The sequence below is a fragment of the Leiobunum rupestre genome, chromosome 1 (genome assembly GCF_980474605.1).
Source record: "Leiobunum rupestre chromosome 1, qqLeiRupe1.1.hap1, whole genome shotgun sequence".
NCBI classification, from domain to species: domain Eukaryota; kingdom Metazoa; phylum Arthropoda; class Arachnida; order Opiliones; family Sclerosomatidae; genus Leiobunum; species Leiobunum rupestre.
This window is the reverse complement of record NC_143384.1, coordinates 50,780,222-50,805,606: the sequence shown is the minus strand read 5'-3', so window position 1 is coordinate 50,805,606 and position 25,385 is coordinate 50,780,222. Positions and strand designations below refer to the sequence as shown.

The 25,385-nt window shown below is 36.7% G+C and overlaps 1 protein-coding gene across 1 annotated transcript; it reads right to left on the bottom strand.

The window, feature by feature from the left end:
- Positions 1-8,253: 8,253 nt before the first annotated feature.
- On the bottom strand, positions 8,254-25,021 carry LOC149963184 (F-box/LRR-repeat protein 14-like). Its single transcript, XM_090170504.1, has 2 exons — positions 23,993-25,021; positions 8,254-9,756 (listed from the first exon to the last, which is right to left on the bottom strand). Exons 1-2 carry the CDS (start codon positions 24,489-24,491, stop codon positions 8,939-8,941), a joined length of 1,317 nt encoding a protein of 438 aa, XP_090026630.1. The 5' UTR covers positions 24,492-25,021; the 3' UTR covers positions 8,254-8,938.
- Positions 25,022-25,385: the final 364 nt, after the last annotated feature.

Here is a 25,385-nt window from a genome sequence, read left to right as displayed (position 1 = left end):
TGAAAAATATCAAATATGGCCAACTTTCATTTTCCTGTCAAGTGTGCAGGTAGAGGTAGGAATTTAATATCTGCTGCGAAGTACCAGGAAACTATAGATGTATACACTTGGAATGTCTAAGTTTCCATTGGGACGGTGATACGAAAGCGCGTCGAGAAAAAGGCGGGGCTTAACTACGTCGAGTGTAAGACGTAACACGACATTTCAAATTCATTGGCTCGAGGTTTGACGCGAAAAGAATGCGTCGTCATGGTAACAAATAGGCAATCTTCCCGCGCCAAAAAGGCTTATAAAACAATGGATTTAAAAACCCAAATTTGTTATCGTACTTAATATTTAAAGTAATTATAATGTTATTCGCGAAAGAAGCGTAGTGATACCTAATTTCAGGTATTTGTAAGGTTATAAAAGAGATAATCAGGTAAGCTAATAATATAATAACCATGACTAGGCTTAATGACGAGTTTTCGTCGAATGAGGGTAGCGAGGCGGCAGAGTTTTTCTCGTGAGTTTTCCCGCTTTAAGACACGCCCGTTTCTACGAGCTTCATCACGGCCGTAAAAATCTTCCTTAGACATTCCAAGTGTATACAGTGATTTCAGTATCACGTGACACGACGTCACCTATGCTTTTTCCCATAGAGAAAAAACCCCGCACAAAATGGCGCCCATACCCAAAGCTACGAACTAAAACTACTCTATACTACCTATATAGTTTCCTGGTAGTACCAACTGGGACTATATAGAATATAGTTAAAGGGAGTATAACCCCTCTTGTTTAGTAGGGTGCGCTTAGACTATATCTTGTAGCTTTCACAAGCCTTCCTAGCGATGGGCGGCAAGGAGTTAAGACCTTTTCACACGAGCCAACTTTTTAAATCCAAATGCTGAGTCAGCAAAAATGGATCAGTGATCCATTTTTTTCTAGCGTACCTTTTTGGTGGATCAACTCATAGAACTTTTATTCACACAAACCAACTAGTTGACTCAACTCAAGTTGACTCATCTAGTTGGATCAAAAAGTTGGCTCGTGTGAAAAGGCCTTAAGTTTAGTTAGTGTGTAACTATGTATATAACATTTTTCGGAATTTGTGGGTTAAATCCGATCAAACTAACTCTTTTCCGCCCGTCGCTCGGAAGGCTTGTGGAAGCTACTCGATACCCTACCAAACAAGTGAGGTTATACTCCCTTTAATAAACTTCCTATCTGATTTAACTGATAGCGTTCAGTTTCATACTACGTCTAATATTTTGGAGATGGTAATGGATATTTGGTCATCATACTTATGGATCATTATGTTACTTTCGTTAAGAATTGTAAACCGATAATGCGAACTTAATCCCAAAGTTTCTGAGAAGAACGCATGGGCGGCTTATTCGTTGGGTGTGTAGGCTTAGCTATGCCGCCGGTAGAGCAGCAGTATCGACGCGAAAGAGAAGAAGTGGGTGGGAATTAGGCGAGAGGGGTTTCCCTCCCACAGCCACAGCCAGAGCGTGAGAGAGGGAGCAACCTTTATAATAGGCCTAAGGCCTCACACGTTCCATGAACTGCAACGACACCAGAACCTCGCGCGTTGTATTTTAGACCTTCAATATAAGAATGATATAGGCCTATCTGACATACCAGGCATGGCCCTCTAACATTTCCCCTTACTCGACGCCCAAGTAGCTCAACTAACACTTCGTACGAAGGCAGGTTGAAGGAAGAGAGAGGGCTTGCAATTCGTACATTCACGAGTTCTAACTATCAGGTAGGCCTCGACTGCTCGAAGTGGGTGGGGAGCGCCGGCAGCGGCCCTGGTGGTGGGAAGGGAGTCGCGGAGAAGGGAAAACACGGGGAGATTGGCGCTGCCAAAGTATGAAAAAATTATAGAGGGCGCTGCTCTACCATTGTCAGACGGATAGAAAGTAGCGGGACGTGAAAAATTTCCGTTCCCCCTCCTTTTGTTTTTACCTTTATTGGACAACTGGTTATCCTCCCCTCCTCCTCGCAGTTTTCTCCGTTGGAAAGTTTCCAATATATAACCAGTAGACGAGGTATTTAGTAAAAAAACTAATATCTGTATTTTCGCGGAAGAATAGTTCGCAACACCATTATTAATGCCAAGTCGACAATTGCCGTTTAAAGGCTGGTTTTCACTAAGGCGAAAACGCCGCGACGCGAAATAATCGCCGTTAGGCCTAGCGCGATATTTTTGCGTCCGGCCGTTTTTTCCCTAATGAAAACCAAACCTTTAAAAAGAGTGAGCGACGTTCGAGGGGAAGCTGGTCGTTGAAATTATGTTTTAGCCCGTCGTACAAGGATATTTCGATTGCGTAACGCGTTTTCGGCGTGTTTTAAAACACTTTAAAAAGAAGAATACTTTTTGACACTAACCAGCTGGCTTTCTGCCTGCACGGCGTCTTAAATTATACGCCAGAGTGGAAAAAAAGCGTTCATTATATTTTCACGCAGCGTCCGTTTCCCCGCCTGGGGCTGTATTTAGTTACCGAATTGATGATTTTCTCCGACAAGCTATTCTTATTACAATCCCAAAACGTATATATTTTAAAATATATTTCATCGTTGGAAGACCTATTATTTGAATTATCTGAACTTAGACATTGGAGGCCCTTGGGCAAAAGAATGCTCTCTGTACCACAATATCAGTATGTTTTTTTACTAGTTTGTACGGTATAATGAACGTAGTTATTCCTATTTCTTACAAGTGGCGGATTTTGGATAATAAAATATCGCCAAGGAAATCACCAAAAAGTAATATTTACGAGAGTCAAGACCTGCAAAAACTGTCGAAGCGGGGTTTAGTCCAAATTTCGAATTTCCCGCGTAAAGACCAAACCGCCATCTCGGATCGGAACGGTTTTAAAAAACGTCGGGCGGCCATATTGTCTGTGATATCTCCTAGTCGTTAATCGTGGTGCTAATAATATTAAAATTAATTTAAATAACGAGAAGGATAAAATTTGTGCTGGATAAAATTAGGTATATTTCTATTACCACATACTTGTATTGCACATTTAGACATTTTCACCTGTTATCTGCCAAGGCTTAGAAACACAGATAAACTTCCAAAATTGTGTTATAGCGTTTTCCATTGGGAACCTTCGAGCACTCCCGGAGTGCTCCCGGAGTGCTCCCAGCTGCCCCAACTCAAGAGTCGGAGGCAAACAAAAGAGTGCTACGAAAACGTTTCGTATTTCATTGGGAGCTACCAGGGCGAATCCTCCGAGCGCCTCCTACAGAGAGCAGTGACGTCATTCAACAAATCCGGATCACACTCGGAGGTTCCCAATGGAAAACGCTATTAAACAAAATGGCCACTGGCACAACTCGCGATAAAAAAATTCGGCCGTTCATCGTTATCAAACGTCATTCGTATAAGGCGTGGCTTAGACTAATACGTCACAAAAATACACACTATAGTGCTAGTTGAAATTCGCTATTTTCGTTTGGATCACAATTCGCAATACTAACGCTTATAGTCGATGAAAAAGCTTTGGTACAGGGTTATCTTAATCAAAAAACGTTTTGATTACATCGTTGATGTAAGTTGTTGCTTAATTAGCTTTTTCAGTTAACATAGAGCCACCTAGCGACGAACAGTAGAATCACCCACCCTAGGAATATAATACCCCGATACACACAATTGACACAAGACCAAGCACACAGCATAGAAGCAAAGACCATACAATTTTAGGGATTAATATATATATTTTTAATGAACTAGAATCTTGATGGGGAAAAACTTTGAATTAATTAAGTGGTCACAAGGACCACTAACACCCCAAGCATTTAATTTTTAAACTGGCGATTGGCCTGTGATAGGGCCTTATTTCTCACACTGTGCTAAATCGTCTCTTTAGCAGACGAAAATCCACCAGTTAAGTAAGCTTCCCGCGTTGACCACTAGGTGGCAATGTTAACTGAAATAATAATGTACTCCAAGCAGTATCGGATTTACTGAAGTTGCGGTCCTAGGTTGGTGGGGGCCTATGTAAGGAAAGCATAAAAACGCAAAACCGACTGAGCTTATGTCACGAGAATAATGATACCGAATCAGTGAAACATCCATTGATTTCATCAGTGGTGGGGACCCATTATCCCATAGGCCTGGGGGGCCTAGTAAGCCTAGTCCTTAATCCGGCACTGACTCGAAGAATGTATTTATTTATAGTTAGGGAGAATTACTAACAAAGTTGAGACGATATGAATGGTTCAATTTACCCCAGACACGAGAGGGCGATGAAAAAACGTCACCGGGGTGCGCTTCAGTCGCGTTGGGACACGTGATTCGTAGGTAACCAATGAGAGACCGAGATGGTTTGATATTTTCAGGGATAACTCTAAAGGCTGGTTTTCTTTATGGCAAAAACGACCCTTGAACTTCGACGCGAAAAATTCCCGTTAGGCCTAATGCAATATTTTTGCGTCGACTTTCACCGTTGTGGCGTTTTTGCCCTAGTGAAAACCAGCCTTAAACGGGAATTGTCACCAAAACCAAAGTTTACGAGGTTTTTTAACAGAATGATAGAAAATATATCGTCCATGAAATTTTATAGTTATTGGAAAAGTATTTAAAAAAGTGACGCTACTTTTTCCGCAACCTACATCAAACGGATCCAAAATTTCAGAAATCGCGGTTGAACCTACGTGCAGCGCCAAAAGAATGAAGCGGCAAAAATTTTAACACGATAAACTACAATCTACGAGTATAACTCAGTTGAAAAGCCAAGGAGAATGTCGTAGCAGACGACAGTTCCGACCGGAAAACGATAAAACCGTTGAAAATAATATTTCGTTCACGAGATGGCGCTGCATGTAGGTTCAACCAAGCGGTTCTGAGATTATCTAGTCGGGGCGATAAAACTCGAAATTTGGTTGCTAACAATAAATAAAATAATGGAAATATTAACATGAAATATTTGTATAACCATTTTCGGACGTCCTCTATCCATTTAAATGGTTTTTAACCAATTTTAGGGTGGTGACAATTCCTCTTTAGGCAGAGCCGTACCTAGTCCAAATGGCGCCCTGGGCCAAAAACCAAAATGGCGCCCCCAGAACCTTAAGTAGAATTTTTTAAATTTTCAATATCTAATTTAAATGAAAATCATCGATTTTGCGCCCCTAACATTTTGGCACCCTGGCCCCTTCCCCTCTCGCCCTACCCAAGGGACGGTTCTGCCTTCGACATTCTACCTAAGTAGAAATATTTCCAATCTTGGAGTACTTTTGGTCTATTCTAATTTCTAAAGATTATAATACTGATACAATATTTTCTCAATTAAAACTAAAATTTTCGTTTTTAATTACATTACTATTGTTACACCTTCCACGCTAAACTTCTTTCTATTTTCGTGTAAAATATTCAGCCAACAATTGCTATTTAAAAAGAGCAAAACTTCGGTGAATAAACAAATACCCTGATACGTTATATTTTTTCAATGAAAATTGATTTTCTTTATACACAAGATTGGCTTCGTGTACATTTCGTGTACATAGGTTTAAATTGAGCACCACCTTTTTTTTTCCAATTACACAAAAATAATTCTTTGGTCCTTCAAAAGTTGTATACACTTTAACAAAAACAATAATACAACTCAATTGTTGATACTTCACTTTTTAAACATGGCCAAAAATTTCAAAATAAAAACTGGTCTTGGTAAATATTTGAACACATTTGATTCCTTTAGCAATCATTTCGTTTAACGTAAATATTTTTATGGTTAAATAAAATTTTCGTGATAAACGAAAGTTAGTGAAATTTATAGTGTTTCTTAGTGTTGGAAAAAACTTAAAAATTACTAAAAATACCCTGAAAATTACCAAAATAATAAGATAATGCTACTTTCATTTACTCAAGTTGTAACAGAGAATGTGCGGCAGGGTTGCCAGTTCCAGAAAATAAATTTATCGTACCAAGGAGAGAATAGGTTAACAGAGAATGTGCGGCAGGGGTGCCAGGTCCCGAAAAATAAATTTATCGTACCAAGGAGAGAATAGGTTAACAGAGAATGTGCGGCAGGGGTGCCAGGTCCCGAAAAATAAATTTATCGTACCAAGGAAACAAAATGATCGATTTCAAAATGATCATCAGCCTGAAAATTTAATTTTGTTCGGAATATTGACGTAAAATTTTGGTCAATGTTATATTTTTAAGAATTCAAATATTTAAATAACGCTTAAATCAAATTCAGCCAATTGAAAAATCTTAACAAAAACCAAAAAGTAATATTTAAAATAACAATTTCAACTGGGTTTGTATAAAATTTTAAAATTATCGTAAGCGCGGGCGAAATTATCGATAATGGGGTACATCGTTGAAATTATGCGTGCGGTTAAAATATTGCCGTGCACGATAATTATCGTAGGCCTGGCAACTCTGTTTTCACGATTTCGCCTACACAAAGAAAGAGCTTGTGATCACACCAGGCAAAGATAATATATAACTACGTACCCTAGATTCGAAATCTCGGCGTTTCTCGATAGCGCGTTTTCTCGTGAGGCTTTTACTTAGTTCGCGCCGGAAGTCGGAAAAATCGGGCTCCATAGCAGGGTGGGAAATAAGGAATTTCAATAGATAACCCCAGATTATATTACTCACCTTTAGTTTTCTTTCGTTTAGAAACATTTTTAGAGCCACAGGCATGATCCATTATTGTTTTAAAACCATATAACGCAAAAATATCTGGTATCTTGAAAACCGCGAGTCAAAAACCACGGCGCAATTTTCACTAAAACTTTACGTTTTAACTATATGTCGGTAGCCCTGCCAGCTCCGTGGAGGCAGTTTTTTCCGACTTCCGTCGGGAACTCAGTAAGAGCCTGCGTTACGTTCAAGGAGCTTCATTTCCCATTTAGGGTACGTAGTTATATTATCTTTGCACCAGGAAAGGATGAGGGGCGTGGTTTTTCTTCGGAGAATTACATATTCTCTGTTTACCTAAATACATCCTTGGTTGACGTTAATAATACACCAATTCGCATATTACATGCAGGGAAACAAACCTTTAGAAACCGCCATCGAGTATAAAAATTTAATTTCGTATTTCTACACTAGATGACACCAGCGTGGATATTTTGGCGCAAAATTTGAAAAAATAAAATCAAATTTTTATATTTATTATATAATGTAAGTGCTATTTCAAGCTGAAAGTTTATATAAAATATTTTAGAAAATATAGTTATACAAAATTTCAGCTTTTAAATAACCACAATTTAAATTAGACTTTCGCGGATATTATCATTTTTGTTATTTTGGATTGTAAACTGATGGCGCCATCTAGTAACAAGTAGATTATTAAAAATGTACACACAATGGCGGTACCCCTGTAAAAGGGTCTTCTCATTTCTTATATGCGTATTAGTGTATTTTAGCAAAAATGACGTTTTACTCCCTACAATGCTGCGTGGTAATATATATATATGTATATTTTTATACGGTGTACATTGGCTAATTGATTAGAAAAAAATTCAAGAGGAGGGAAAATAGTCAAAACCGTTAAAGATACTAATAAAATGAGACGTGAAATTATCGGTTAAGTAAAAACAATATCGCGTTAGTGTTATACTATAAAATAATGATTTAAAGGTAAACATGATTTGATAGATAGAAAAATGATGAATGATAATATCTGTGTAATACCCTGTTAATTAACGCGGTAGTTTTCTCCTGTTCCTCAGAATGTTCCAAAACTTTTGATTACGTAATATAATCTGTTCAATATTGCGTTTCAATATTGCGAAATTGACGCAAAATATATTCTTGTTTATAATCTGACCTGATCTTTTCAGAATTGCTTTAAAAATTTAATCATTCTTATTTAAATATTCGCAACTGATTTTGAAAATGACGAACACCTTTAATTAAATATCATTAAATGAAATATTCATTTAGGCTAGTAATAAAATTCGTATAAATTTAATTAAAATTAAGTAAATTAAGATTTTACTAATTTAAACGGTTGTTGAAATTATTAATATCCTAAATTGTAACTGACTTGCTGCCCAAAATTAAATCACTTTAAACAAACACAAATTAATATAGCACGCCTTAGTTTGAGCAAATATTTTGAGTGTAAAACTAAAAAATGTTTTTACCATTAAATTATTTTGTTATTTGTAAGCTTGTTTTACACTTGGTGTATCATTATGGATTCAGATAAGCTATTAACTTGTAATGCAAGATTTTTAAGAAGAAATTGATTAAACATTTTCAAGAAAAAAGCTGAACACATTAACAAAATGCAGGTCGTCATTTTTATCATAAGTAATATTTCGATAATTCCTAAAACCAAATTTGTATATCATAAATTTTTGCTAAAACGTAATAACAAAATAATTAGTTACTAATTTTCAGATGTATAATATACGGAAATTCGCGAATACGGTTAATATCAATAGTAAATAAGCGGATAAAGTCTTGGACTGACCACAAATTCTAGCAAAAATTCACATAATTTACGTAACACAAAGAACTATGAGAATTTGCTGAAAACTTTTCTTAAAAAATTGTGCTCTTCTGGAGGTTTTGGGTCAAAATTTGAGGACTGATTGATAATGCTAAATTAGCAATAGGTTAAGCTTTTAGTAAAACCTGATATAATTAAGCAATAGAAAGAAATTACTGAAATTTAAAATCTAATTTTGTAAACACAATTATAGTTTGGTCCTATAAATGGCTCAAAAAGTATTGAACTATTTTTTAACGCGGTTGAGTACACGCAATGATAAATCTTACAATATAGTTTTTTTTTGGATAGCTGATCCACATCCAAGACTTTCTCCAACCTATTGCGACTTTGGTTAAAATTAATTGATAAACTAATTAATAAGGTTCTTCGAAGAAATTTAACATTTTCCAAAAAAAGTCAATTCCATCGAAGCTACATTTCATTTTTTCAAAGCTGAAAACGGTGGAAATGAGAAAAACAGCTTTTTAAAAATTGCAAAAAAGCTTCATTCCTCGATCCGGGTTCTTCTGCCAGAGACCCAAATTGATCTCGGACAAATTCGGTAATTGCATAATTTTTTCCAATCCGCCTTTGGTCAGTTTGGGGCAACCGTAGAGGTCAATGCAAGTGAGACGTCGAAGGTGGTCGGCGATCAACCCCAGCCCTTTATCGGTCACCCGGCTGCACTGGCCGATGTAGAGAGTGTGTAATTCGGTTAGGGTCGTGGCCACCCGACTGATCCCTTCGTCACTGACGGAACACGAGTTGAGGCTGAGACATTTGAGGTGGAACAGCCCTTGAGAAATGTGCAACAGTCCGCGGTCGCCGACTTTCTCGCAAAAACTAACGTCCAAAGCGACAACGCGAGAACCGCCTTCGGCCAAATAGGCCATCCCCGTGTCGGACACTCCGTCGCAGCTGCGAAGGTTCAGCTCTTGCAAGGAAGGCATCCGGGCCAAGTGCTTCAAACCAAAGTCCGTGACGCCGCTGCAGAAGCTCAGGTTGACGCCGCGCAAGTGGACGAGCCCCAGACTGGCGTACTTTAGCGCGTCGTCCGTCAGCTTTTGGCAATCTTGCAGACCGATGTACTTCAGCGACAAGTTGGCCACGGAGCCCTCCGCGCCGCCTCCGAGGCCGGCCAAGTGGCTGATGCCCGTGTCCGAGATGTGGCGGCAACTGCGCAAGTTCAGTCTTTGAAGCCTTTTCAATTCGCTGGCGACCATCTGCAGAGACGTGTTCGTTATGCCGGAACATCCGCCCAAGTCCAGGATTTCCAGGTTCGGCAGACATTTTGAAATTCGACCTGTGCAATCGACAAAAACAAGATCAGAGCAAGTACTTCTATCATTTTATTTAGCGTAAAAGTATATATATATGTAGGAATAATTTTTGCATCTCCGATTGCCAAATATTTTAATAAAATAAATTTTATTGTTGATATCAGGAATCCATACTCTACTAGGAATGCTTATCGCTGCAGATTTTCGTCTCGATGTGGCTGACGTTTTTTTTTGACGTCACTATGATAACTTAACAAACAATGACGTGAGAGGGGAGCGCGCGCAGAGGGGATTTTTTCTCTCGTAGGCGGGGCCAAAGCCGTCAGAGTGATCTAACCATACGCGATCCAAGTAGAGGTATTGATTCCTGTTGGTATTTTTAGAAGTCTTTGATATATTTTAGAATTTAAAGTTATTTTGTATAATTCATAGATTATTCTGTTTCTATTATTTAGGCAAACTAAAATTTAGTTCATTCTCATTTAATTTTAATTCATATTTCTTAAATTAGTTTGAAAAGATTTTTTACCATTTTTAATTACTGAATTGAAATAATTAAATTTTTTTTTAATAATAACTAGATTTAAAATAATTGTATATAACTCACAAGGAGACTACCCGAGGTGTTACACACCGATTTTGTTCAAACTCGGGGCATTGGTAGACCTTCATGTAACTTGAAAAATCCTAAAGGGATTTTATTCAATGGGCAACTGTTTTTCCATGGCAACGAAAAATGTTTTTGTTAATAATGCACAGCCAATTTGTAAATATTTGGTATCAAAAGGGTTGCCATAGAATTATCAGATTCAAATTTCCGGAGATTTTCCCTGAACTTTTTAGCCAAACATTTGCAATTTTTAACCTATATTTTACAACCAAAATTAAATTCTACGTTTTTTAGCCCTGGTATGGATATTTTAAACCTATATTTTGGAAAATGTTTGTCACTTATAATAAAATTCCAGAGTAGTTTTGAATTTTTTCCAGGTGTACTTTTTAAAACAATAAATGTTAAAAGCATTACTGTTACACTTTCTACTATATAGTCAAGATTGAGCGTATGAATTCAATACTAAGTAATAATTTCAGTAATACTAAAACAAATTGCACATAATTTTGAGTTCTCATAATTATTTTTCTTGATTTCCCTGATTTTTCAGGAAAATTTTCATTTTCCCTGATTTTTTTTTGCTTTAAATAAATTGTATGAACGCTTAAGTTAAAAAACAATGTATTTGAAATTTGTCACCCTAGGCACGGGCCTAATGTGAAATCCAGTACTACCTTATAGGACAAATGGGATATTTTTTCAACTGATACGATTTTATTATATAGGATATTACCGGACTAATATTTCTTATATACTGAATATTGTAATGCAAAATTAAGTACATAAACACAAGAATAATTCCAAACAATTTGTGAAGTACAAATATTTTGCACAGATACGACGATTATTTGGCTCAAGAATTATGTCGCTAAAAGTTACCGGACTTAATATTAATAGGACATTTCACGGATTATAAAAATGAAGTATTTTATAGCACTTGCATAAAATCCTCATCAAAGTTTTGGCAGCAATGTTGGCAGGGGGAAATAGTCGGGGATGATTTTATGGAATGACAAGACCGTTGCGCGAGACAGGAAATTCGTCTTCATATAAATTCAAATTTCGCAGGGTGGGTCGACATTTTTAACCCACCTTTAAACATAGGCGTATTCTCAGTTTTTTTCAAATTCAAATTCCCTGATTTTTTCGTGTTTCTCCTGAAATTTTCCCACTTATTTTGTGCCAATTGTTTTTTATTTTTTAAACTATATTTTAGTAAAGGTTTCCTATTTGCAACTGAAATTAAATTCCCTGACATTTCCCTGATTTGTAGACTAATTTTTAAAATTTTGTAACTTTTAGACCCATATTTAAATGCCCCGACTTTTAGACCCCTATTCAAATGCCCCGACTTTTAGACCCCTATTCAAATGCCCCGACTTTTAGACCCCTATTCAAATGCCCCGACTTTTAGACCCCTATTCAAATGCCCCGACTTTTAGACCCCTATTCAAATGCCCCGACTTTTAGACCCCTATTCAAATGCCCCGACTTTTAGACCCCTATTCAAATGCCCCGACTTTCAGACCCCTATTCAAATGCCCCGACTTTTAGACCCCTATTCAAATGCCCCGACTTTTAGACCCCTATTCAAATGCCCCGACTTTTAGACCCCTATTCAAATGCCCCGACTTTTAGACCCCTATTCAAATGCCCCGACTTTTAGACCAATATTCAAATGCCCCGACTTTCAGACCCATATTCAAATGCCCCGACTTTCAGACCCCTATTCAAATGCCCCGACTTTCAGACCCCTATTCAAATGCCCCGACTTTTCAAGGTACTGTGGTAACCCTGGGATCTGTCCTAGGTCAACGATTAAGTGGCGGACGAGGTCAAAGAACGAAATCTTGACTACTTTGAGGGCAGGACATCCATCCCGTGGTCTCCAAAAATAGGAATTCTAGAAATCAAAACTTTCACTATAAGATGTGGGTATATTAAAGATTTCCAAGGTCATTATGAACATTTTGAAAGTCAGGGGAAACCTTAGCTGGAGATCGACTATTAATATAGGATTAAAATTTCGAAATATACTGTGTACGATAACGTTGCCTCTTGCCGCCATCTAGGAGCAACAAACACAGGGTTTAATTATATAATTTTTTTTCGGGGCGGACCGGGTCGGCTTTTTACATAAAACTGGCCAGGACAGGTCGGGCTTTTTACATAAAACCGACCAGGTCGGGTCGGGCTCTTTATATATTAGTGATCGGGCCTTCAAGTTTCTATTTTATTCGCAACAGAAAATCTCAACATTCAGAAAGCGAATCATTATCACTTGTTAATTATACTCTTGGCACGTTCAATAATTTTTAACCGTTTCTCAAAAAGCTCCAAGCACCATCTACTGATAAAATTTGAATGTGGGAGGCCGCTCTAGCATTTAGTACAAGTGTAAACTATAAACATAAAAAGTTTTTCGGGTCGGGTCGGGTCGGGTTTTCAAAATGAATAGTTATGGCGAGCCGGGTCGGGTTTTCAATATGAATAATTATAGCGAGCCGGGTCGGGTTTTCAAAATGAATAATTATGGCGAGCCGGGTCGGGTTTTCAAAATGAAAAATTATGGCGAGCCGGGTCGGGTTTTCAAAATGAATAATTATGGCGAGCCGGGTCGGGTTTTCAATATGAATAATTATGGTGAGCCGGGTCGGGTTTTCAAAATGAATAGTTATGGCTAGCCGGGTCGGGTTTTCAATATGAATAATTATGGCGACCCGGGTCGGGTTTTCAATATGAATATTTATGGCTAGCCGGGTCGGGTTTTCAATATGAATAATTATAGCGAGCCGGGTCTGGTTTTCAAAATGAATAATTATGGCGAGCCGGGTCGGGTTTGCAAAATGAATAATTATGGCGAGCCGGGTCGGGTTTGCAAAATGAATAATTATGGCGAGCCAGGTCGGGTTTGCAAAATGAATAATTATGGCGAGCCGGGTCGGGTTTGCAAAATGAATAATTATGGCGAGCCGGGTCGGGTTTTCAATATGAATAATTATGGTGAGCCAGGTCGGGTTTTCAAAATGAATAGTTATGGCGAGCCGGGTCGGGCCGAGTTTCAATTTTGTATTTCTGAATCGGGTCAGGCTTTAAAAACTAGCCAAAAATTGAAACATAATAAACGTTCATCAGTTACCGGCGGCAAAGTGTGTAAGGCGTGGAGCGTTTGAGGAAGTGGGATAGAAGCCACCGAATGAAGTGGCCCGCTTGAAGATCGTGGCTTGTTTATGCAAATTTAAAACGTACGTTTAGGCCGAGCGCTTAATCTTGCGAGGCACGTTGCGCTTGTTGGCCGTGGATGTGTCTAGTCGGTATTTAAGAGGTCCATCGCTCACCGTTGCCGCTGCTATTGGAATAAATAATCTGACCAGGACCATTTCGTTTCAGGCCAGTCACGATGACCATTAGCAAACCGCGGGAATTGAATCGTTCTACGCAACGAGCCACGCGTTCAGTTTCACGCGACGTACGAAGCTAGTTATGAGTTAGGGGGATTGGTAGACCTTCATGTAACTTGAAAAATCCTAAAGGGATTTTATTCAATGGGCAACGGATTTGCCATGGCAACGAAAAATGTTTTTGACAACTTAAAATAACATATGATTTTACCGATTTCCCTGTGAAAAAAAAATTAAAAAATTGAAAAAAATGTGACCAATTTTGATTTTTTTGTCAATTTTTATAATTTTTTTTTATAATTTTGGTATTTTAATTTTTTTTCAATTTTTTAAAATGAACCTTGGAATCGGCCAAAATCCCATGTTATTTTCAATGGGAAAATTTCCATTTTAAGTTGTCAAAAACATTTTTCGTTGCCATGGCAAAACCGTTGCCCATTGAATAAAATCCCTTTAGGATTTTTCAAGTTACGTGAAGGTCTACCAATGCCCCGAGTTTGAACAAAATCGGTGTGTAACACCTCGGGTAGTCTCCTTGTTAGTTAAAAGGAACCACGGCTATGGACTGCATTGAAAAGGATGATCAAATTAGCGAATAAGTAGATTAATTAGTTAGATTATAGTGCTATTCTTTTCTTTTACGAACCTTGGATTAGTCCATAAAAGGGATAAAAAAGCTAAACCCTAAACCAGTGGCGTAGCAAGAAATTCGTTGAAGTATGTGAATGTTAAGAGGGGGGGGGGGTCGAGAAGAGGTGGAAATTTAGTACAGTCAAAGGTAGGCCCAAGAGGGGGGTCGGGACCTGGAACCCCCCCTTGTCTACGCCACTGCCCTAAACAAATTTGAATAAATTCAAAAACTTACTAATAGCTCGTACCGATAGGTCTTTGAGCAAACAAAAAGACGCGAAACTCGGACCAAATAGATCTTCGAGTGAAAAACTAAATTAAATTAAATAAAATAGCCAGAAATTCCAACGGTAGACCGGTTTCGTCCTATTTGGGACTCGTCATTACCGTGCGGGAAATCTGGCTTGCGACTATAACACAAACTAAGCCTAAACATTAAAAATTTCAAAACGCGTTGCGTAGCAACGGAAGGATGATAAAATACACGAACAAGTAGATTAGTCCATTGTGAAAAGGGATAAAAAAGCTACACCCTAAATAAATTTGAAGAAATTTAAAAACTTAGTTACACTGGTTAAGTGAACATTTTTCCCTTAAAGGGTGTATAAACTAAATCGAAATATCGTCTGCTACCCAACCACGTGCTACATTAACGTAACTAGCGCCAAATCAGCCCTAAATTATTTTAAATCTGGTAGGGATAATTCATAAGTATTTGTGAATTTAAAACCTTTGGCTCATTTGTAATATTATAAATTTCAGGAATCCATACTTCTACTTGGAATGCTTATCCTGGCGTATCGCGTATGGTGAAATGACTCCCCGCCTACGAGAGAAAAAATCCCCTCTCACGTTGTTTCTTAAGTTAACGTAGTGACGTCAAATAAACCGTCAGCCACATTGAGACGAAAATCTGCCGCGATAAGCATTCCTAGTAGAGCTATGGATTCCTGTAAATTTACTTATTATTTACGGTAGTCTCGACTCTCATGACAAAACCTTGTTTCTTAAGTTAACGTAGTGACGTCAAATAAACCGTCAGCCACATTGAGACGAAAATCTGCCGCGATAAGCATTCCTAGTAGAGCTATGGATTCCTGTAAATTTACTTATTATTTACGGTAGTCTCGACTCTCATGACAAAACCTTGTTTCTTAAGTTAACGTAGTGACGTCAAATAAACCGTCAGCCACATTGAGACGAAAATCTGCCGCGATAAGCATTCCTAGTAGAGCTATGGATTCCTGTAAATTTACTTATTATTTACGGTAGTCTCGACTCTCATGACAAAACCTTGTTTCTTAAGTTAACGTAGTGACGTCAAATAAACCGTCAGCCACATTGAGACGAAAATCTGCCGCGATAAGCATTCCTAGTAGAGCTATGGATTCCTGTAAATTTACATTACGGTAGTCTCGACTCTCATGACAAAACCTAGTCTGATTGCGAAGAACCCACATCTTCTACGTGCACGTTCAACAACTGTACTACTGGGATTACGCGTAATCTTTGAAGCCCCTGCCTTTGGCAATGCTAATCTTTGCGTAGTCCGGTGTACAGACTTACCAAGAGTGGTTAGCCCCTCGATAATCGGGAATGAATCCGAACTTCAGAAAGTTTTTGAATGCAGCCCTAGTCGATGGGTCAAACATTCAAGAAAAATTTGTACGGGGTTTTGAAATCAGGGATTTGAATTTCACGTTAGATTTTGGGATTATTGAGTTTCAAGACCATCAAAGGAGAACGCAATTTCAATTTCGAACTAATCCTTATTTCTAACATATCTTTAGGCCACAGAGTCAAGGACCAATGGCCATATAAAGAGTTACCTTGCGCGTCCATACTCTAGATTATTGGCGTGAACTGTTTTCAGTTTTTGAATTTTCTAGAATAACAGAGTAAAACTAAAACCAAGACTAAAACTTTAAACAACACGTGGAGAATAAATAACTTTGTGGTTAAAATCGGACATTTTGAACCTATTTGAATGGTAGGTCAAGAATTTATTAAATTATTGAATTAAAATTTTACAAAAGATACTAAATGTACTATATTATTGTAGGTTAAGGTTAAGAAACCCATATTTTCACCCAAAGGCCCAAATGAAATTATTTTATAATTTTGCTATTTGTAAGTAAAACGCCCCGTGATTTCAATTATTTTTTAAAATTTTTTTGGACAAATATGCAAACTTTTTGGTTATTATTTTTTTTTAAAGAGCTAATACCCAAGGCACCACCTTCGACCACATAAGCAACGTTGCTTTTGCGTGATCAAGTAACAGGTGGCCGGGTTACAGTGCGTAGGAGGGTGGTGGCAAGCCCTTCATGCCAGTCGAGCCAACCGTCAGCTCCCTACACTTACTATTACCGTTAACCTAGACAAGTTTTTATGGAAGGGGAAACCGAAGAACTCGGGGGAAAACCCCTTTAACCAGTGGGGAGAGAACTTACAAACTCTACGCGGAAGGAGTGGTTCCGGATTCTCACCCAGTGCCACTAGATGGGATCGAACCCGGCTCCTCTTGCTGCGAGGCGAAAGTGCTAACCACTCCGCCAACCCAAATACCTTGAATTATTTGAAATTCGAAATACTATTTGGTATTTGATCAGTTAACTGGCTTGGATTTTTGCCCAAAAATATTCAACCAAATTATTTAACGTTTTAAATATTCGATTTGGTATTTGACGTGCTTCGAAAAAACATATTTGATATTCGAATCGACCCTCTAAAAATGGTATTTGCACACCATTAATGATTTGTTTCAAAACATTTCTCTAAAAATGTTAAGGGTTTACTCATTTTAAGAATATTTAGGAAAAGCTTCAGACTCAAAAAGGATAAAAATGGCAAGGCTTAAAATCTACAATCGCTCACGTGGTCTCTTTGTCTCTGCTACAATGTAATCAGCTGGAATTCCCTTGGGAAGAAATATTCTATTTTCATCCTACTTAGAGGTCGGCGTTTGGATAAAAATGAACCGTTTATTTGGATAATATCCATAAACAAAAATTATCCAACAAATAACCAGTTATTTTTGGCTTTTTCCCATATTTAATCGTTTCTATGCTACTGAAAGATCCTACTAAAGATATTAAGGGGGGGTACCCATAGTGAAGGTGACTTAAGGGGGGTCGTAACGGCGAACATAATAAAAATGGTAGCCCCAGTCGAAAGCGCCGCAAATTATCTATTGTGTCAGACTATTGGGAGCTGAAGCAGACGCCAGAACAGACGACATCATGACGTAGGGGAAGTGAGATAAATTAAGAATTTTCACACATTGACTTTCGGAATAGGACACCTTACAAGCTAGGAGGATTCAAGTAAACCGAGTTTTCATATTCCTAGTTACAAGGAGCCTAGACAAATTTTTTTTTCAATTTACAAGATTATACACGACACTACAGATATTTAAATATACAGTGTTCGTACAAAATTTCCGGAATAGGCCTTTCTATAAAGTAACAATGGCCTTCTTGTTTAGATGTATCGGGCGCGTCACTCGTTACATAGAAGTGATGTTTCACAATGAAAATTCGAGGAGTCACCCTTTTTATAAAAATCTAACCTTCAGAACTGAACTGAACTCCTACGTATCTCGTGACGAAAGCGATACATTAAAACAAGGTCGGCAAGCGTAATGACTTTATAGAGAGGCCTATTAAATTCCCTGACTTTTCCAGGTTTTCCCTGACCAAATTGCCAAATTTTTCCTGATCATTTTTGTAGAATAAAATAATTTTTTGATTTATTTGGCCGATTTTTTTTGGCGTTATTTTAAAATTTCCTTACTTTTTTGGACCATTTTAAAATTATCTGGCCCACACATTTAAATATACAGGGTTCGTACAAAATTTCCGGAATTAAATTCCCTGACATTTCCAGGTTTTCCCTGACCAAATTGCCAAATTTTACCTGACCATTTTTGTAGAATAAATGAATTTTTTGAGGTAAAATCTTGAAAAATATTGGTTATGTATTTTTAATACATCTTTCAAAAATTTATTTGCCCTATTTTTTTTTTGGCGCCATTTTAAAATTTCCTTACTTTTTTGGACCATTTTAAAATTCCCTGACTATTCCCTGGCCATTAAGAATAATTTTCAAATTCCCTGACTATTCCCTGGCCATTAAGAATAATTTTCAAATTCCCTGGCCATTAAGAATAATTTTCAAATTCCCTGACTATTCCCTGGCCATTAAGAATAATTTTCAAATTCCCTGACTATTCCCTGGCCATTAAGAATAATTTTCAAATTCCCTGACTATTCCCTGGCCATTAAGAATAATTTTCAAATTCCCTGACTATTCCCTGGCCATTAAGAATAATTTTCAAATTCCCTGACTATTCCTTGGCCATTAAGAATAATTTTCAAATTCCCTGACTATTCCCTGGCCATTAAGAATAATTTTCAAATTTCCTGACTATTCCCTGGCCATTAAGAATTATTTTCAAATTCCCTAACTTTTCTCTGACCTTTTGGAAAATTTTCAAATTCCCTGACTTTTCCAGGTTTTACAGGTCGTGTGCGAACCCTGATATACGATAATATACGGAAATTTCAAGTTAAAATGCTTTAAAAAAAGTACGAAATGAAACTTTTATACTCCGATATTTCTTAAATATTTCAGTTATTTCTTAAATGTTTCCGATATTTCTTAAATATTTCCGATAATTCTTAAACATTTCCGATATTTCTCTAGATTTCCAATATTTCTTTGGATTTCCCGTTTTCCAGAAATATAATTATTTCGATTACTCACTATTTGTACACCAGATTTCTTAAGTGATTACCCCCTCGCAATGATTCCCAAATTATATCGATAAGTGGTTGATTGCTATACGCAAAGTAGTACTTTATCTGATTAAGCCAATTTCGAAGTGGTTAAATTAAATTATTTAGCATAAACAATTGATGGAATTTTTCAATGACGAGGAGGAAACGATTGCTGAATTAAATCAAAAGATTACAGGTCAATTGAGACGGAAATCTGAATAATTTCCTTCAAAATATTTCCACTAGACCAAAAGGAAAATTTTATCAAATGCAATTAACTCCTGCTTTCACTATTACACAGGATTGTTGATGACTTTTATTGATTTTTATCATTTTAAAAATCTTGATAAATTGATTAATAATGTTAGTGCTCGAGCGGTAACTTAAACATTTTAAATTAATTAATTAATTTTAAATTAATCAACTAAATTTAATTTAAAATTGAAAAATAAATTAAAGTTAGTTTGTTCTGAAGAGACATCGATAGAAAGCCAATTTTGGTTCATTTTAATAAATACATTGAAGTATAATACAGGGTTCGTACGAAAATTTCTGATCTAAAATCCCTGACTTTTACAGGTTATCCCTGACCGATTTTTGCCAATATTCCTGACCTTTTTGGTTATATTTTTGGACATTTGTTTTTATTAGTTTAGGTCAAAAATTCTTTGTTAATGTGTGGTTTGGTTGACTAACTAAAATCCCTGACTTAACCCTGACTTTCTACAAAATTATTTAAATCCCTGACTTATCCCTGACATTTTCCTCCATTTTACAGATCCCTGACTTATTCAGGTTCTGTACGAACCCTGTAATAGCCATTAATAGGTGATTTATATCAATGATTGTTTAAATTCACTTGATTTAAGTCGAATTGATTTAAATCAGACAATCCAGAAAATAAATTACGTGTACTGGCAAGAAATTATATATGTCATACACTAGGAGCGTTTAAGTAAGGCTATGGTTATCCCTGATGATTCTTATAGAAATGGGCGTGGCTTACAGACGAGATTTGGAAAAAACGCCAATATACCTACAGCCTAGCGCCGCCGAACCGACGCCGCCGCGCCGATATTTTATCTGGCGCCAAATCGCCGCCGCCAAGTCATTCACTTTTCGGCGCGCCGCCGATAAATTGTGTTCCCGCCGCCTAATTGTTTTGAGATTTCCTACGTAACTATTTTTCTTTAAAAAACATTTTGCAATTTATTTTTTAATTTTCAAAAGGGGGGGGGGGACATTTTTGTTGTAAGTCGGAAAATTAATTTTGCCGAAAACAAAAACGGTTTTTTATTCCAATATTCTAATATTGTTTTCCAATTTAAATTTTGCTGCAATTTCACCTCATTTTATCGAATCCAAATGTAAAACTAAACCTCTAGACTAGTCTAGAATAAAAACCCTTAAAAAGTAATGTTTCAATTTTTCATTTTCCAATTTGCGGAAAATTAATTAATTTAATTAAATTTAAGTTTACATTACCGCTGCACGTAAATTATTTATCAATTTGTCAAAACAAAATAGCATAAATAAATAAAAAATAAGAGAAATAAAAAAAATCAATTAAATTTCCACATAAAAAATAATATTTACAATTTTGAAAACCATCATCAGTCCCACTATTCATAAGAACATAAGTTTATAATCTATTAAGAGATAAATATCCTTAACCGCGTATTTGGACACTGTTTACGCTGGGGTCAATTTTATCGTACTGTTTATTGAAATACACAAAAAATTACATTACTGCTGGTGATACAACCAGAAGTTAATTATTTTTTTCAACGTAAGTGTGACAGTTCCGAGGGGTGGGACATTTGCACATTTTACGGGATTTTGATATCAGAAATCAGAGACTGATTTTGAGATTCCAGAGTACGTTTTTCCGTTGATTTCTGATTTAATTAGCCAGATTTCAAGTTTTGGAACTGACAGGGTTGCCAGTTTTTCCCTAACTTATTTTGTGGCAAAATTTTGTATTTGTTTAGCCTAAATTTTAGTAAAGGCTTCCTATTTGAAACCAAAATTAAATTCCCTGAAATTTCCCTGATTTATAGACTAATTCCTAAAATTCCCTGAAATTTCCCTGATTTGTAGACTAATTCCTAAAATTTCCTGAAATTTCCCTGATTTCTAGACTAATTCCTAAAATTCCCTGACTTTTCCTTGCATTTTAGACGCATATTAAAATTTTAGGACTTTCCCTGATTTTTAGACCCATATTAAAATTCCCTGACTTTTCCCGGAATTTTAGACCCATATTAAAATTCCCTGACTTTTCTCTGATTTTTAGACCCATATTAAAACTCCCCGACTTTTCCAGGAATTCCGGGTTTTCCAGGTACCGTGGCAACCCTGACTGATTTTGGCCCAGATTTCGGGATTTTCAAGATGATTTTAAGATTTCTAAAATCTTTAATTTCTAGAGTTAACGGGATTTTTACGACCCCTCAGACAGTTAAAATAAATTTTAAAAGTTAACTGAAAGTCGTTTGTAGAATAACACATATTTGGCGGACTCTTTACCGATCGTCACAGCGAGCGCGTCTAAACAGCCGTGCCGAGGCCTAGTATCGGCGCGTAAACATTGGTTTTTAATTCGCGTATTTTGTCGCTGGTGACTAGACCTCTATGTGTTTGGGTTTAGCAGCCTTATTTGCTCTCATTTTAGACGATGCTACTAATACCGGGTTACTTTAACTTATTTATCAGGCTATTTCGGTATTGAAAGTTAAACCTGGTTTGATTAGGTTCGTCTGAAAAGCGTATAACACCAATAATGATAATTATATCATAATTTATTCTTGTACATGTCTACATTTTTCAAAATTTATATCTTTAGTCTTAAGATAATGTTTACATAGAATAATAACTGGATAAATATCATTATTTTTTTAATCTTCATATAATATTTTGGAAAATTGAAGGGAAAATTTGGTTAGTTGAAGTAATTAATGTTGTGAAAATTGTGTCATCTATCTGTTAGTTAAAAGAACCAACCTCGAATCTGAAGTACTAGATCTACAGATTTGCCACATTTTTCTTTATTTAAATTTCCTGACTTTTCCAGGTTTACATAAATTTTACTGATATTTTAAGCTAACATTTGAAATTTTTTAACCTATTTTCTAGTAATAGTAAACGTTGTCATTTGCATACAAAATTAATTTCCCCGACCTTTCTACTATTTATTAAAATTCTCTGACTTTTCTCTTAATTTTTTACTAATTATTAAAATTACATGACATTTCCCTGACCTTTTTACTAAATTTATAACAATTCGCTGACTTTTCCGTGAATTTTTTACTAATTATTAAAATTCCCTGACATTGTTACTATTTATCCCAGACATTTCCCTGACCTTTTTACTATTTATTAAAATTACCTGACATTTCCCAATTATTAAAATTACCTGACATTTCCCAATTATTAAAATTCCCTAACATTTCCCTGACCTTTTTAACTAATTATTAAAATTCCCTGACATTTCCATGATTGGGTTTTTACTATTTATTAAAATTCCCATACATTTCCTTGACTTTTTTAACTATTTACATTCCCTGAATTTTTTACTATTTATTAAAATTACCTGACATTTCCCAATTATTAAAATTCCCTAACATTTCCCTGACCTTTTTAACTAATTATTAAAATTCCCTGACATTTCCATGATTTGGTTTTTACTATTTATTAAAATTCCCTGACATTTCCATGTATTTGTTTTACTATTTATTAAAATTCACTGACATTTCCATGATTTGGTTTTACTATTTATTAAAATTCCCTCACCTTTTTACTATTTATTAAAATTCCCTGACTTTTTTTACTATTTATTAAAATTCCCTGACATTTCCATGATTTGGTTTTACTATTTATTAAAATTCCCTGACATTTCATGATTTTATTTTTACTATTTATTAAAATTCCCTGACATTTCCATGATTTGGTTTTTACTATTTATAAAAATTCCCTGACATTTCCATGATTTTGTTTTACTATTTATTAAAATTCCCTGACATTTCCATGATTTGGTTTTTACTATTTATTAAAATTCCCTGACATTTCCATGTATTTGTTTTACTATTTATTAAAATTCACTGACATTTCCATGATTTGGTTTTACTATTTATTAAAATTCCCTCACCTTTTTACTATTTATTAAAATTCCCTGACTTTTTTTACTATTTATTAAAATTCCCTGACATTTCCATGATTTGGTTTTACTATTTATTAAAATTCCCTAACATTTCATGATTTTATTTTTACTATTTATTAAAATTCCCTGACATTTCCATGATTTGGTTTTTACTATTTATAAAAATTCCCTGACATTTCCATGATTTTGTTTTACTATTTATTAAAATTCCCTGACATTTCCATGATTTTGTTTTACTATTTATTAAAATTCCCTGACATTTCCGCGATTTGGTTTTACTATTTATTAAAATTCCCTCACCTTTTTACTATTTATTAAAATTCCCTGACCCTTTTTACTATTTATTAAAATTCCCAGACATTCCCCTGACCTTTTTAACTATTAACTAAAATTCCCTGACATTTCCCCGTTTTTTTTACTATTAATTCAAATTCTATGACATTTCCCTGACTTTTTTACTATTTAGTATTTATTAAAATTCCCGGACATTTCCAAGACTTTTTAACTAATTATTAAAATTACCTGACATTTCCATGATTTTTTTACTAATTATTAAAATTCCCTTACTTTTTTGCTTTTAATTAAAATTCAATAACTTTTCCAGGTTTTCCAGATACGGTGGCAACCCTGAACTACGCAGATTAAAATATTATAAAATTAAATGTAAATTATTACCAATGCTAGAATCCGTAATTTGTTTGCACATGCCCAAGTGAAGTTCGACAAGCGTGGCCACTTCCCTGGAGAAAGCGTGTCCCAACCAAGAGTCGGTTAGATTGTAGCACCCGCTAAGATTGAGACGTTCGATGTTCGGTAAGCCTTGGATCACGTCGCGAAGACTCCGGCGCAAACTGAGCACCTGCACTCGCCGGATTCCGCGTCGCACCAGGCTGGGAAACAAAGACGGGTTGGCCCGTCGCAAATGCAGCCGGGCCTCGACGCCTCGCCAAACGCACTTGTAGTACGAAGCCTCTTTCCACGCCGCGCACACTCGGGCCACTCGGCCTTTGTCTCGAACGTCCAAATAGCCGAATATTAACGCTAAAATCTCCGGATAAAGGCACGAAATATGAGCCGTCGTTCTCATTTGCGAATTCGAATAATCGTAATTATCCGCGTATTCTTTCATGTCGTAGTCCTGCCACTGTCGCACTGAGGTCTGTTCGAAAGACATCGCCGGTACATCGGTGGGCAGCCGCGGACGCGTTGTCGCTTTTCCAGCGTCGTATTCGTAGCGACCGTAGAAATCCCTACTTCATTCGGTGACTTTCGATTGTGGGCAGATTTCGGAATGTACCAGTGAAAACCATATTCAGAGCCCGCCGCTACGGAGAATAAACCGAGGTACCCGTTTCTACGCAGAAAGAGAAGCGAATATTTTCTTACAATGTAGAAGAAAAGCGTCCGAGGGGGGGCGGAGGAGGCGCTTTCAGGCTTTTCAGCGCGACACTGTACTCGACCTCACGAAGGCCCGTACGAACGAGGGGAAGAATATACAACGCCGCGGGCGTTTCGTACCGAAACTACGGCTCTCTTCGGAGCGCTGGTTTTGCACGCTCGGAAAAAAAAAAATTTACGACGTTCGAAGAGAGTAGGCTTAGGTTCTCTTCTTTCTCCGCTAGGGGCGGTAGTGGCGCTTCGTTTCGATCGAGATCGGCCACTAGTCTAAAGCTACGAGCCTACGACGCGTTTCTCTAGGCCTCGGCTTTTCGGCCACATGACTGAACGCGTCGTTGGTTATCTACGCTTCAAAGGCAGCGAAATAAGCTGCCTAGATGTGGAATTTTTTCTCTCCCTTTCTCCTGACTACGGAAGATCTACTCCTTATATCCTCAAAGTGGGTCGTGCGTTCAGAATTCCGCGAAAGTTTCATTCTCTCCTTTGTGAAACTGTAAACATTCCCCCGTGAAAAAAATCCGTATTATTGTTCGTTCTTTCGGCTTCTTGTCTTTGGCCCCATCTCGCGATGCGGACACATTCAGATGTGGGTTAGAGAAGTTATCCGTACAGGGAGCGGTACTACTAAAAGTTATATTTTCAAATGGTATGGTTAAAAATTAAAAAAATA

Bases quoted from the DNA above. Each gene is read 5' to 3' on its own strand.
- LOC149963184 (XM_090170504.1), bottom strand. From the start codon at position 24,491: ATGTCTTTCGAACAGACCTCAGTGCGACAGTGGCAGGACTACGACATG. The intron at 9,757-23,992 runs GTAATAATTTAC...TCGATTGCACAG, and splicing joins AATTACGGATTCTAGCATTG to GTCGAATTTCAAAATGTCTG.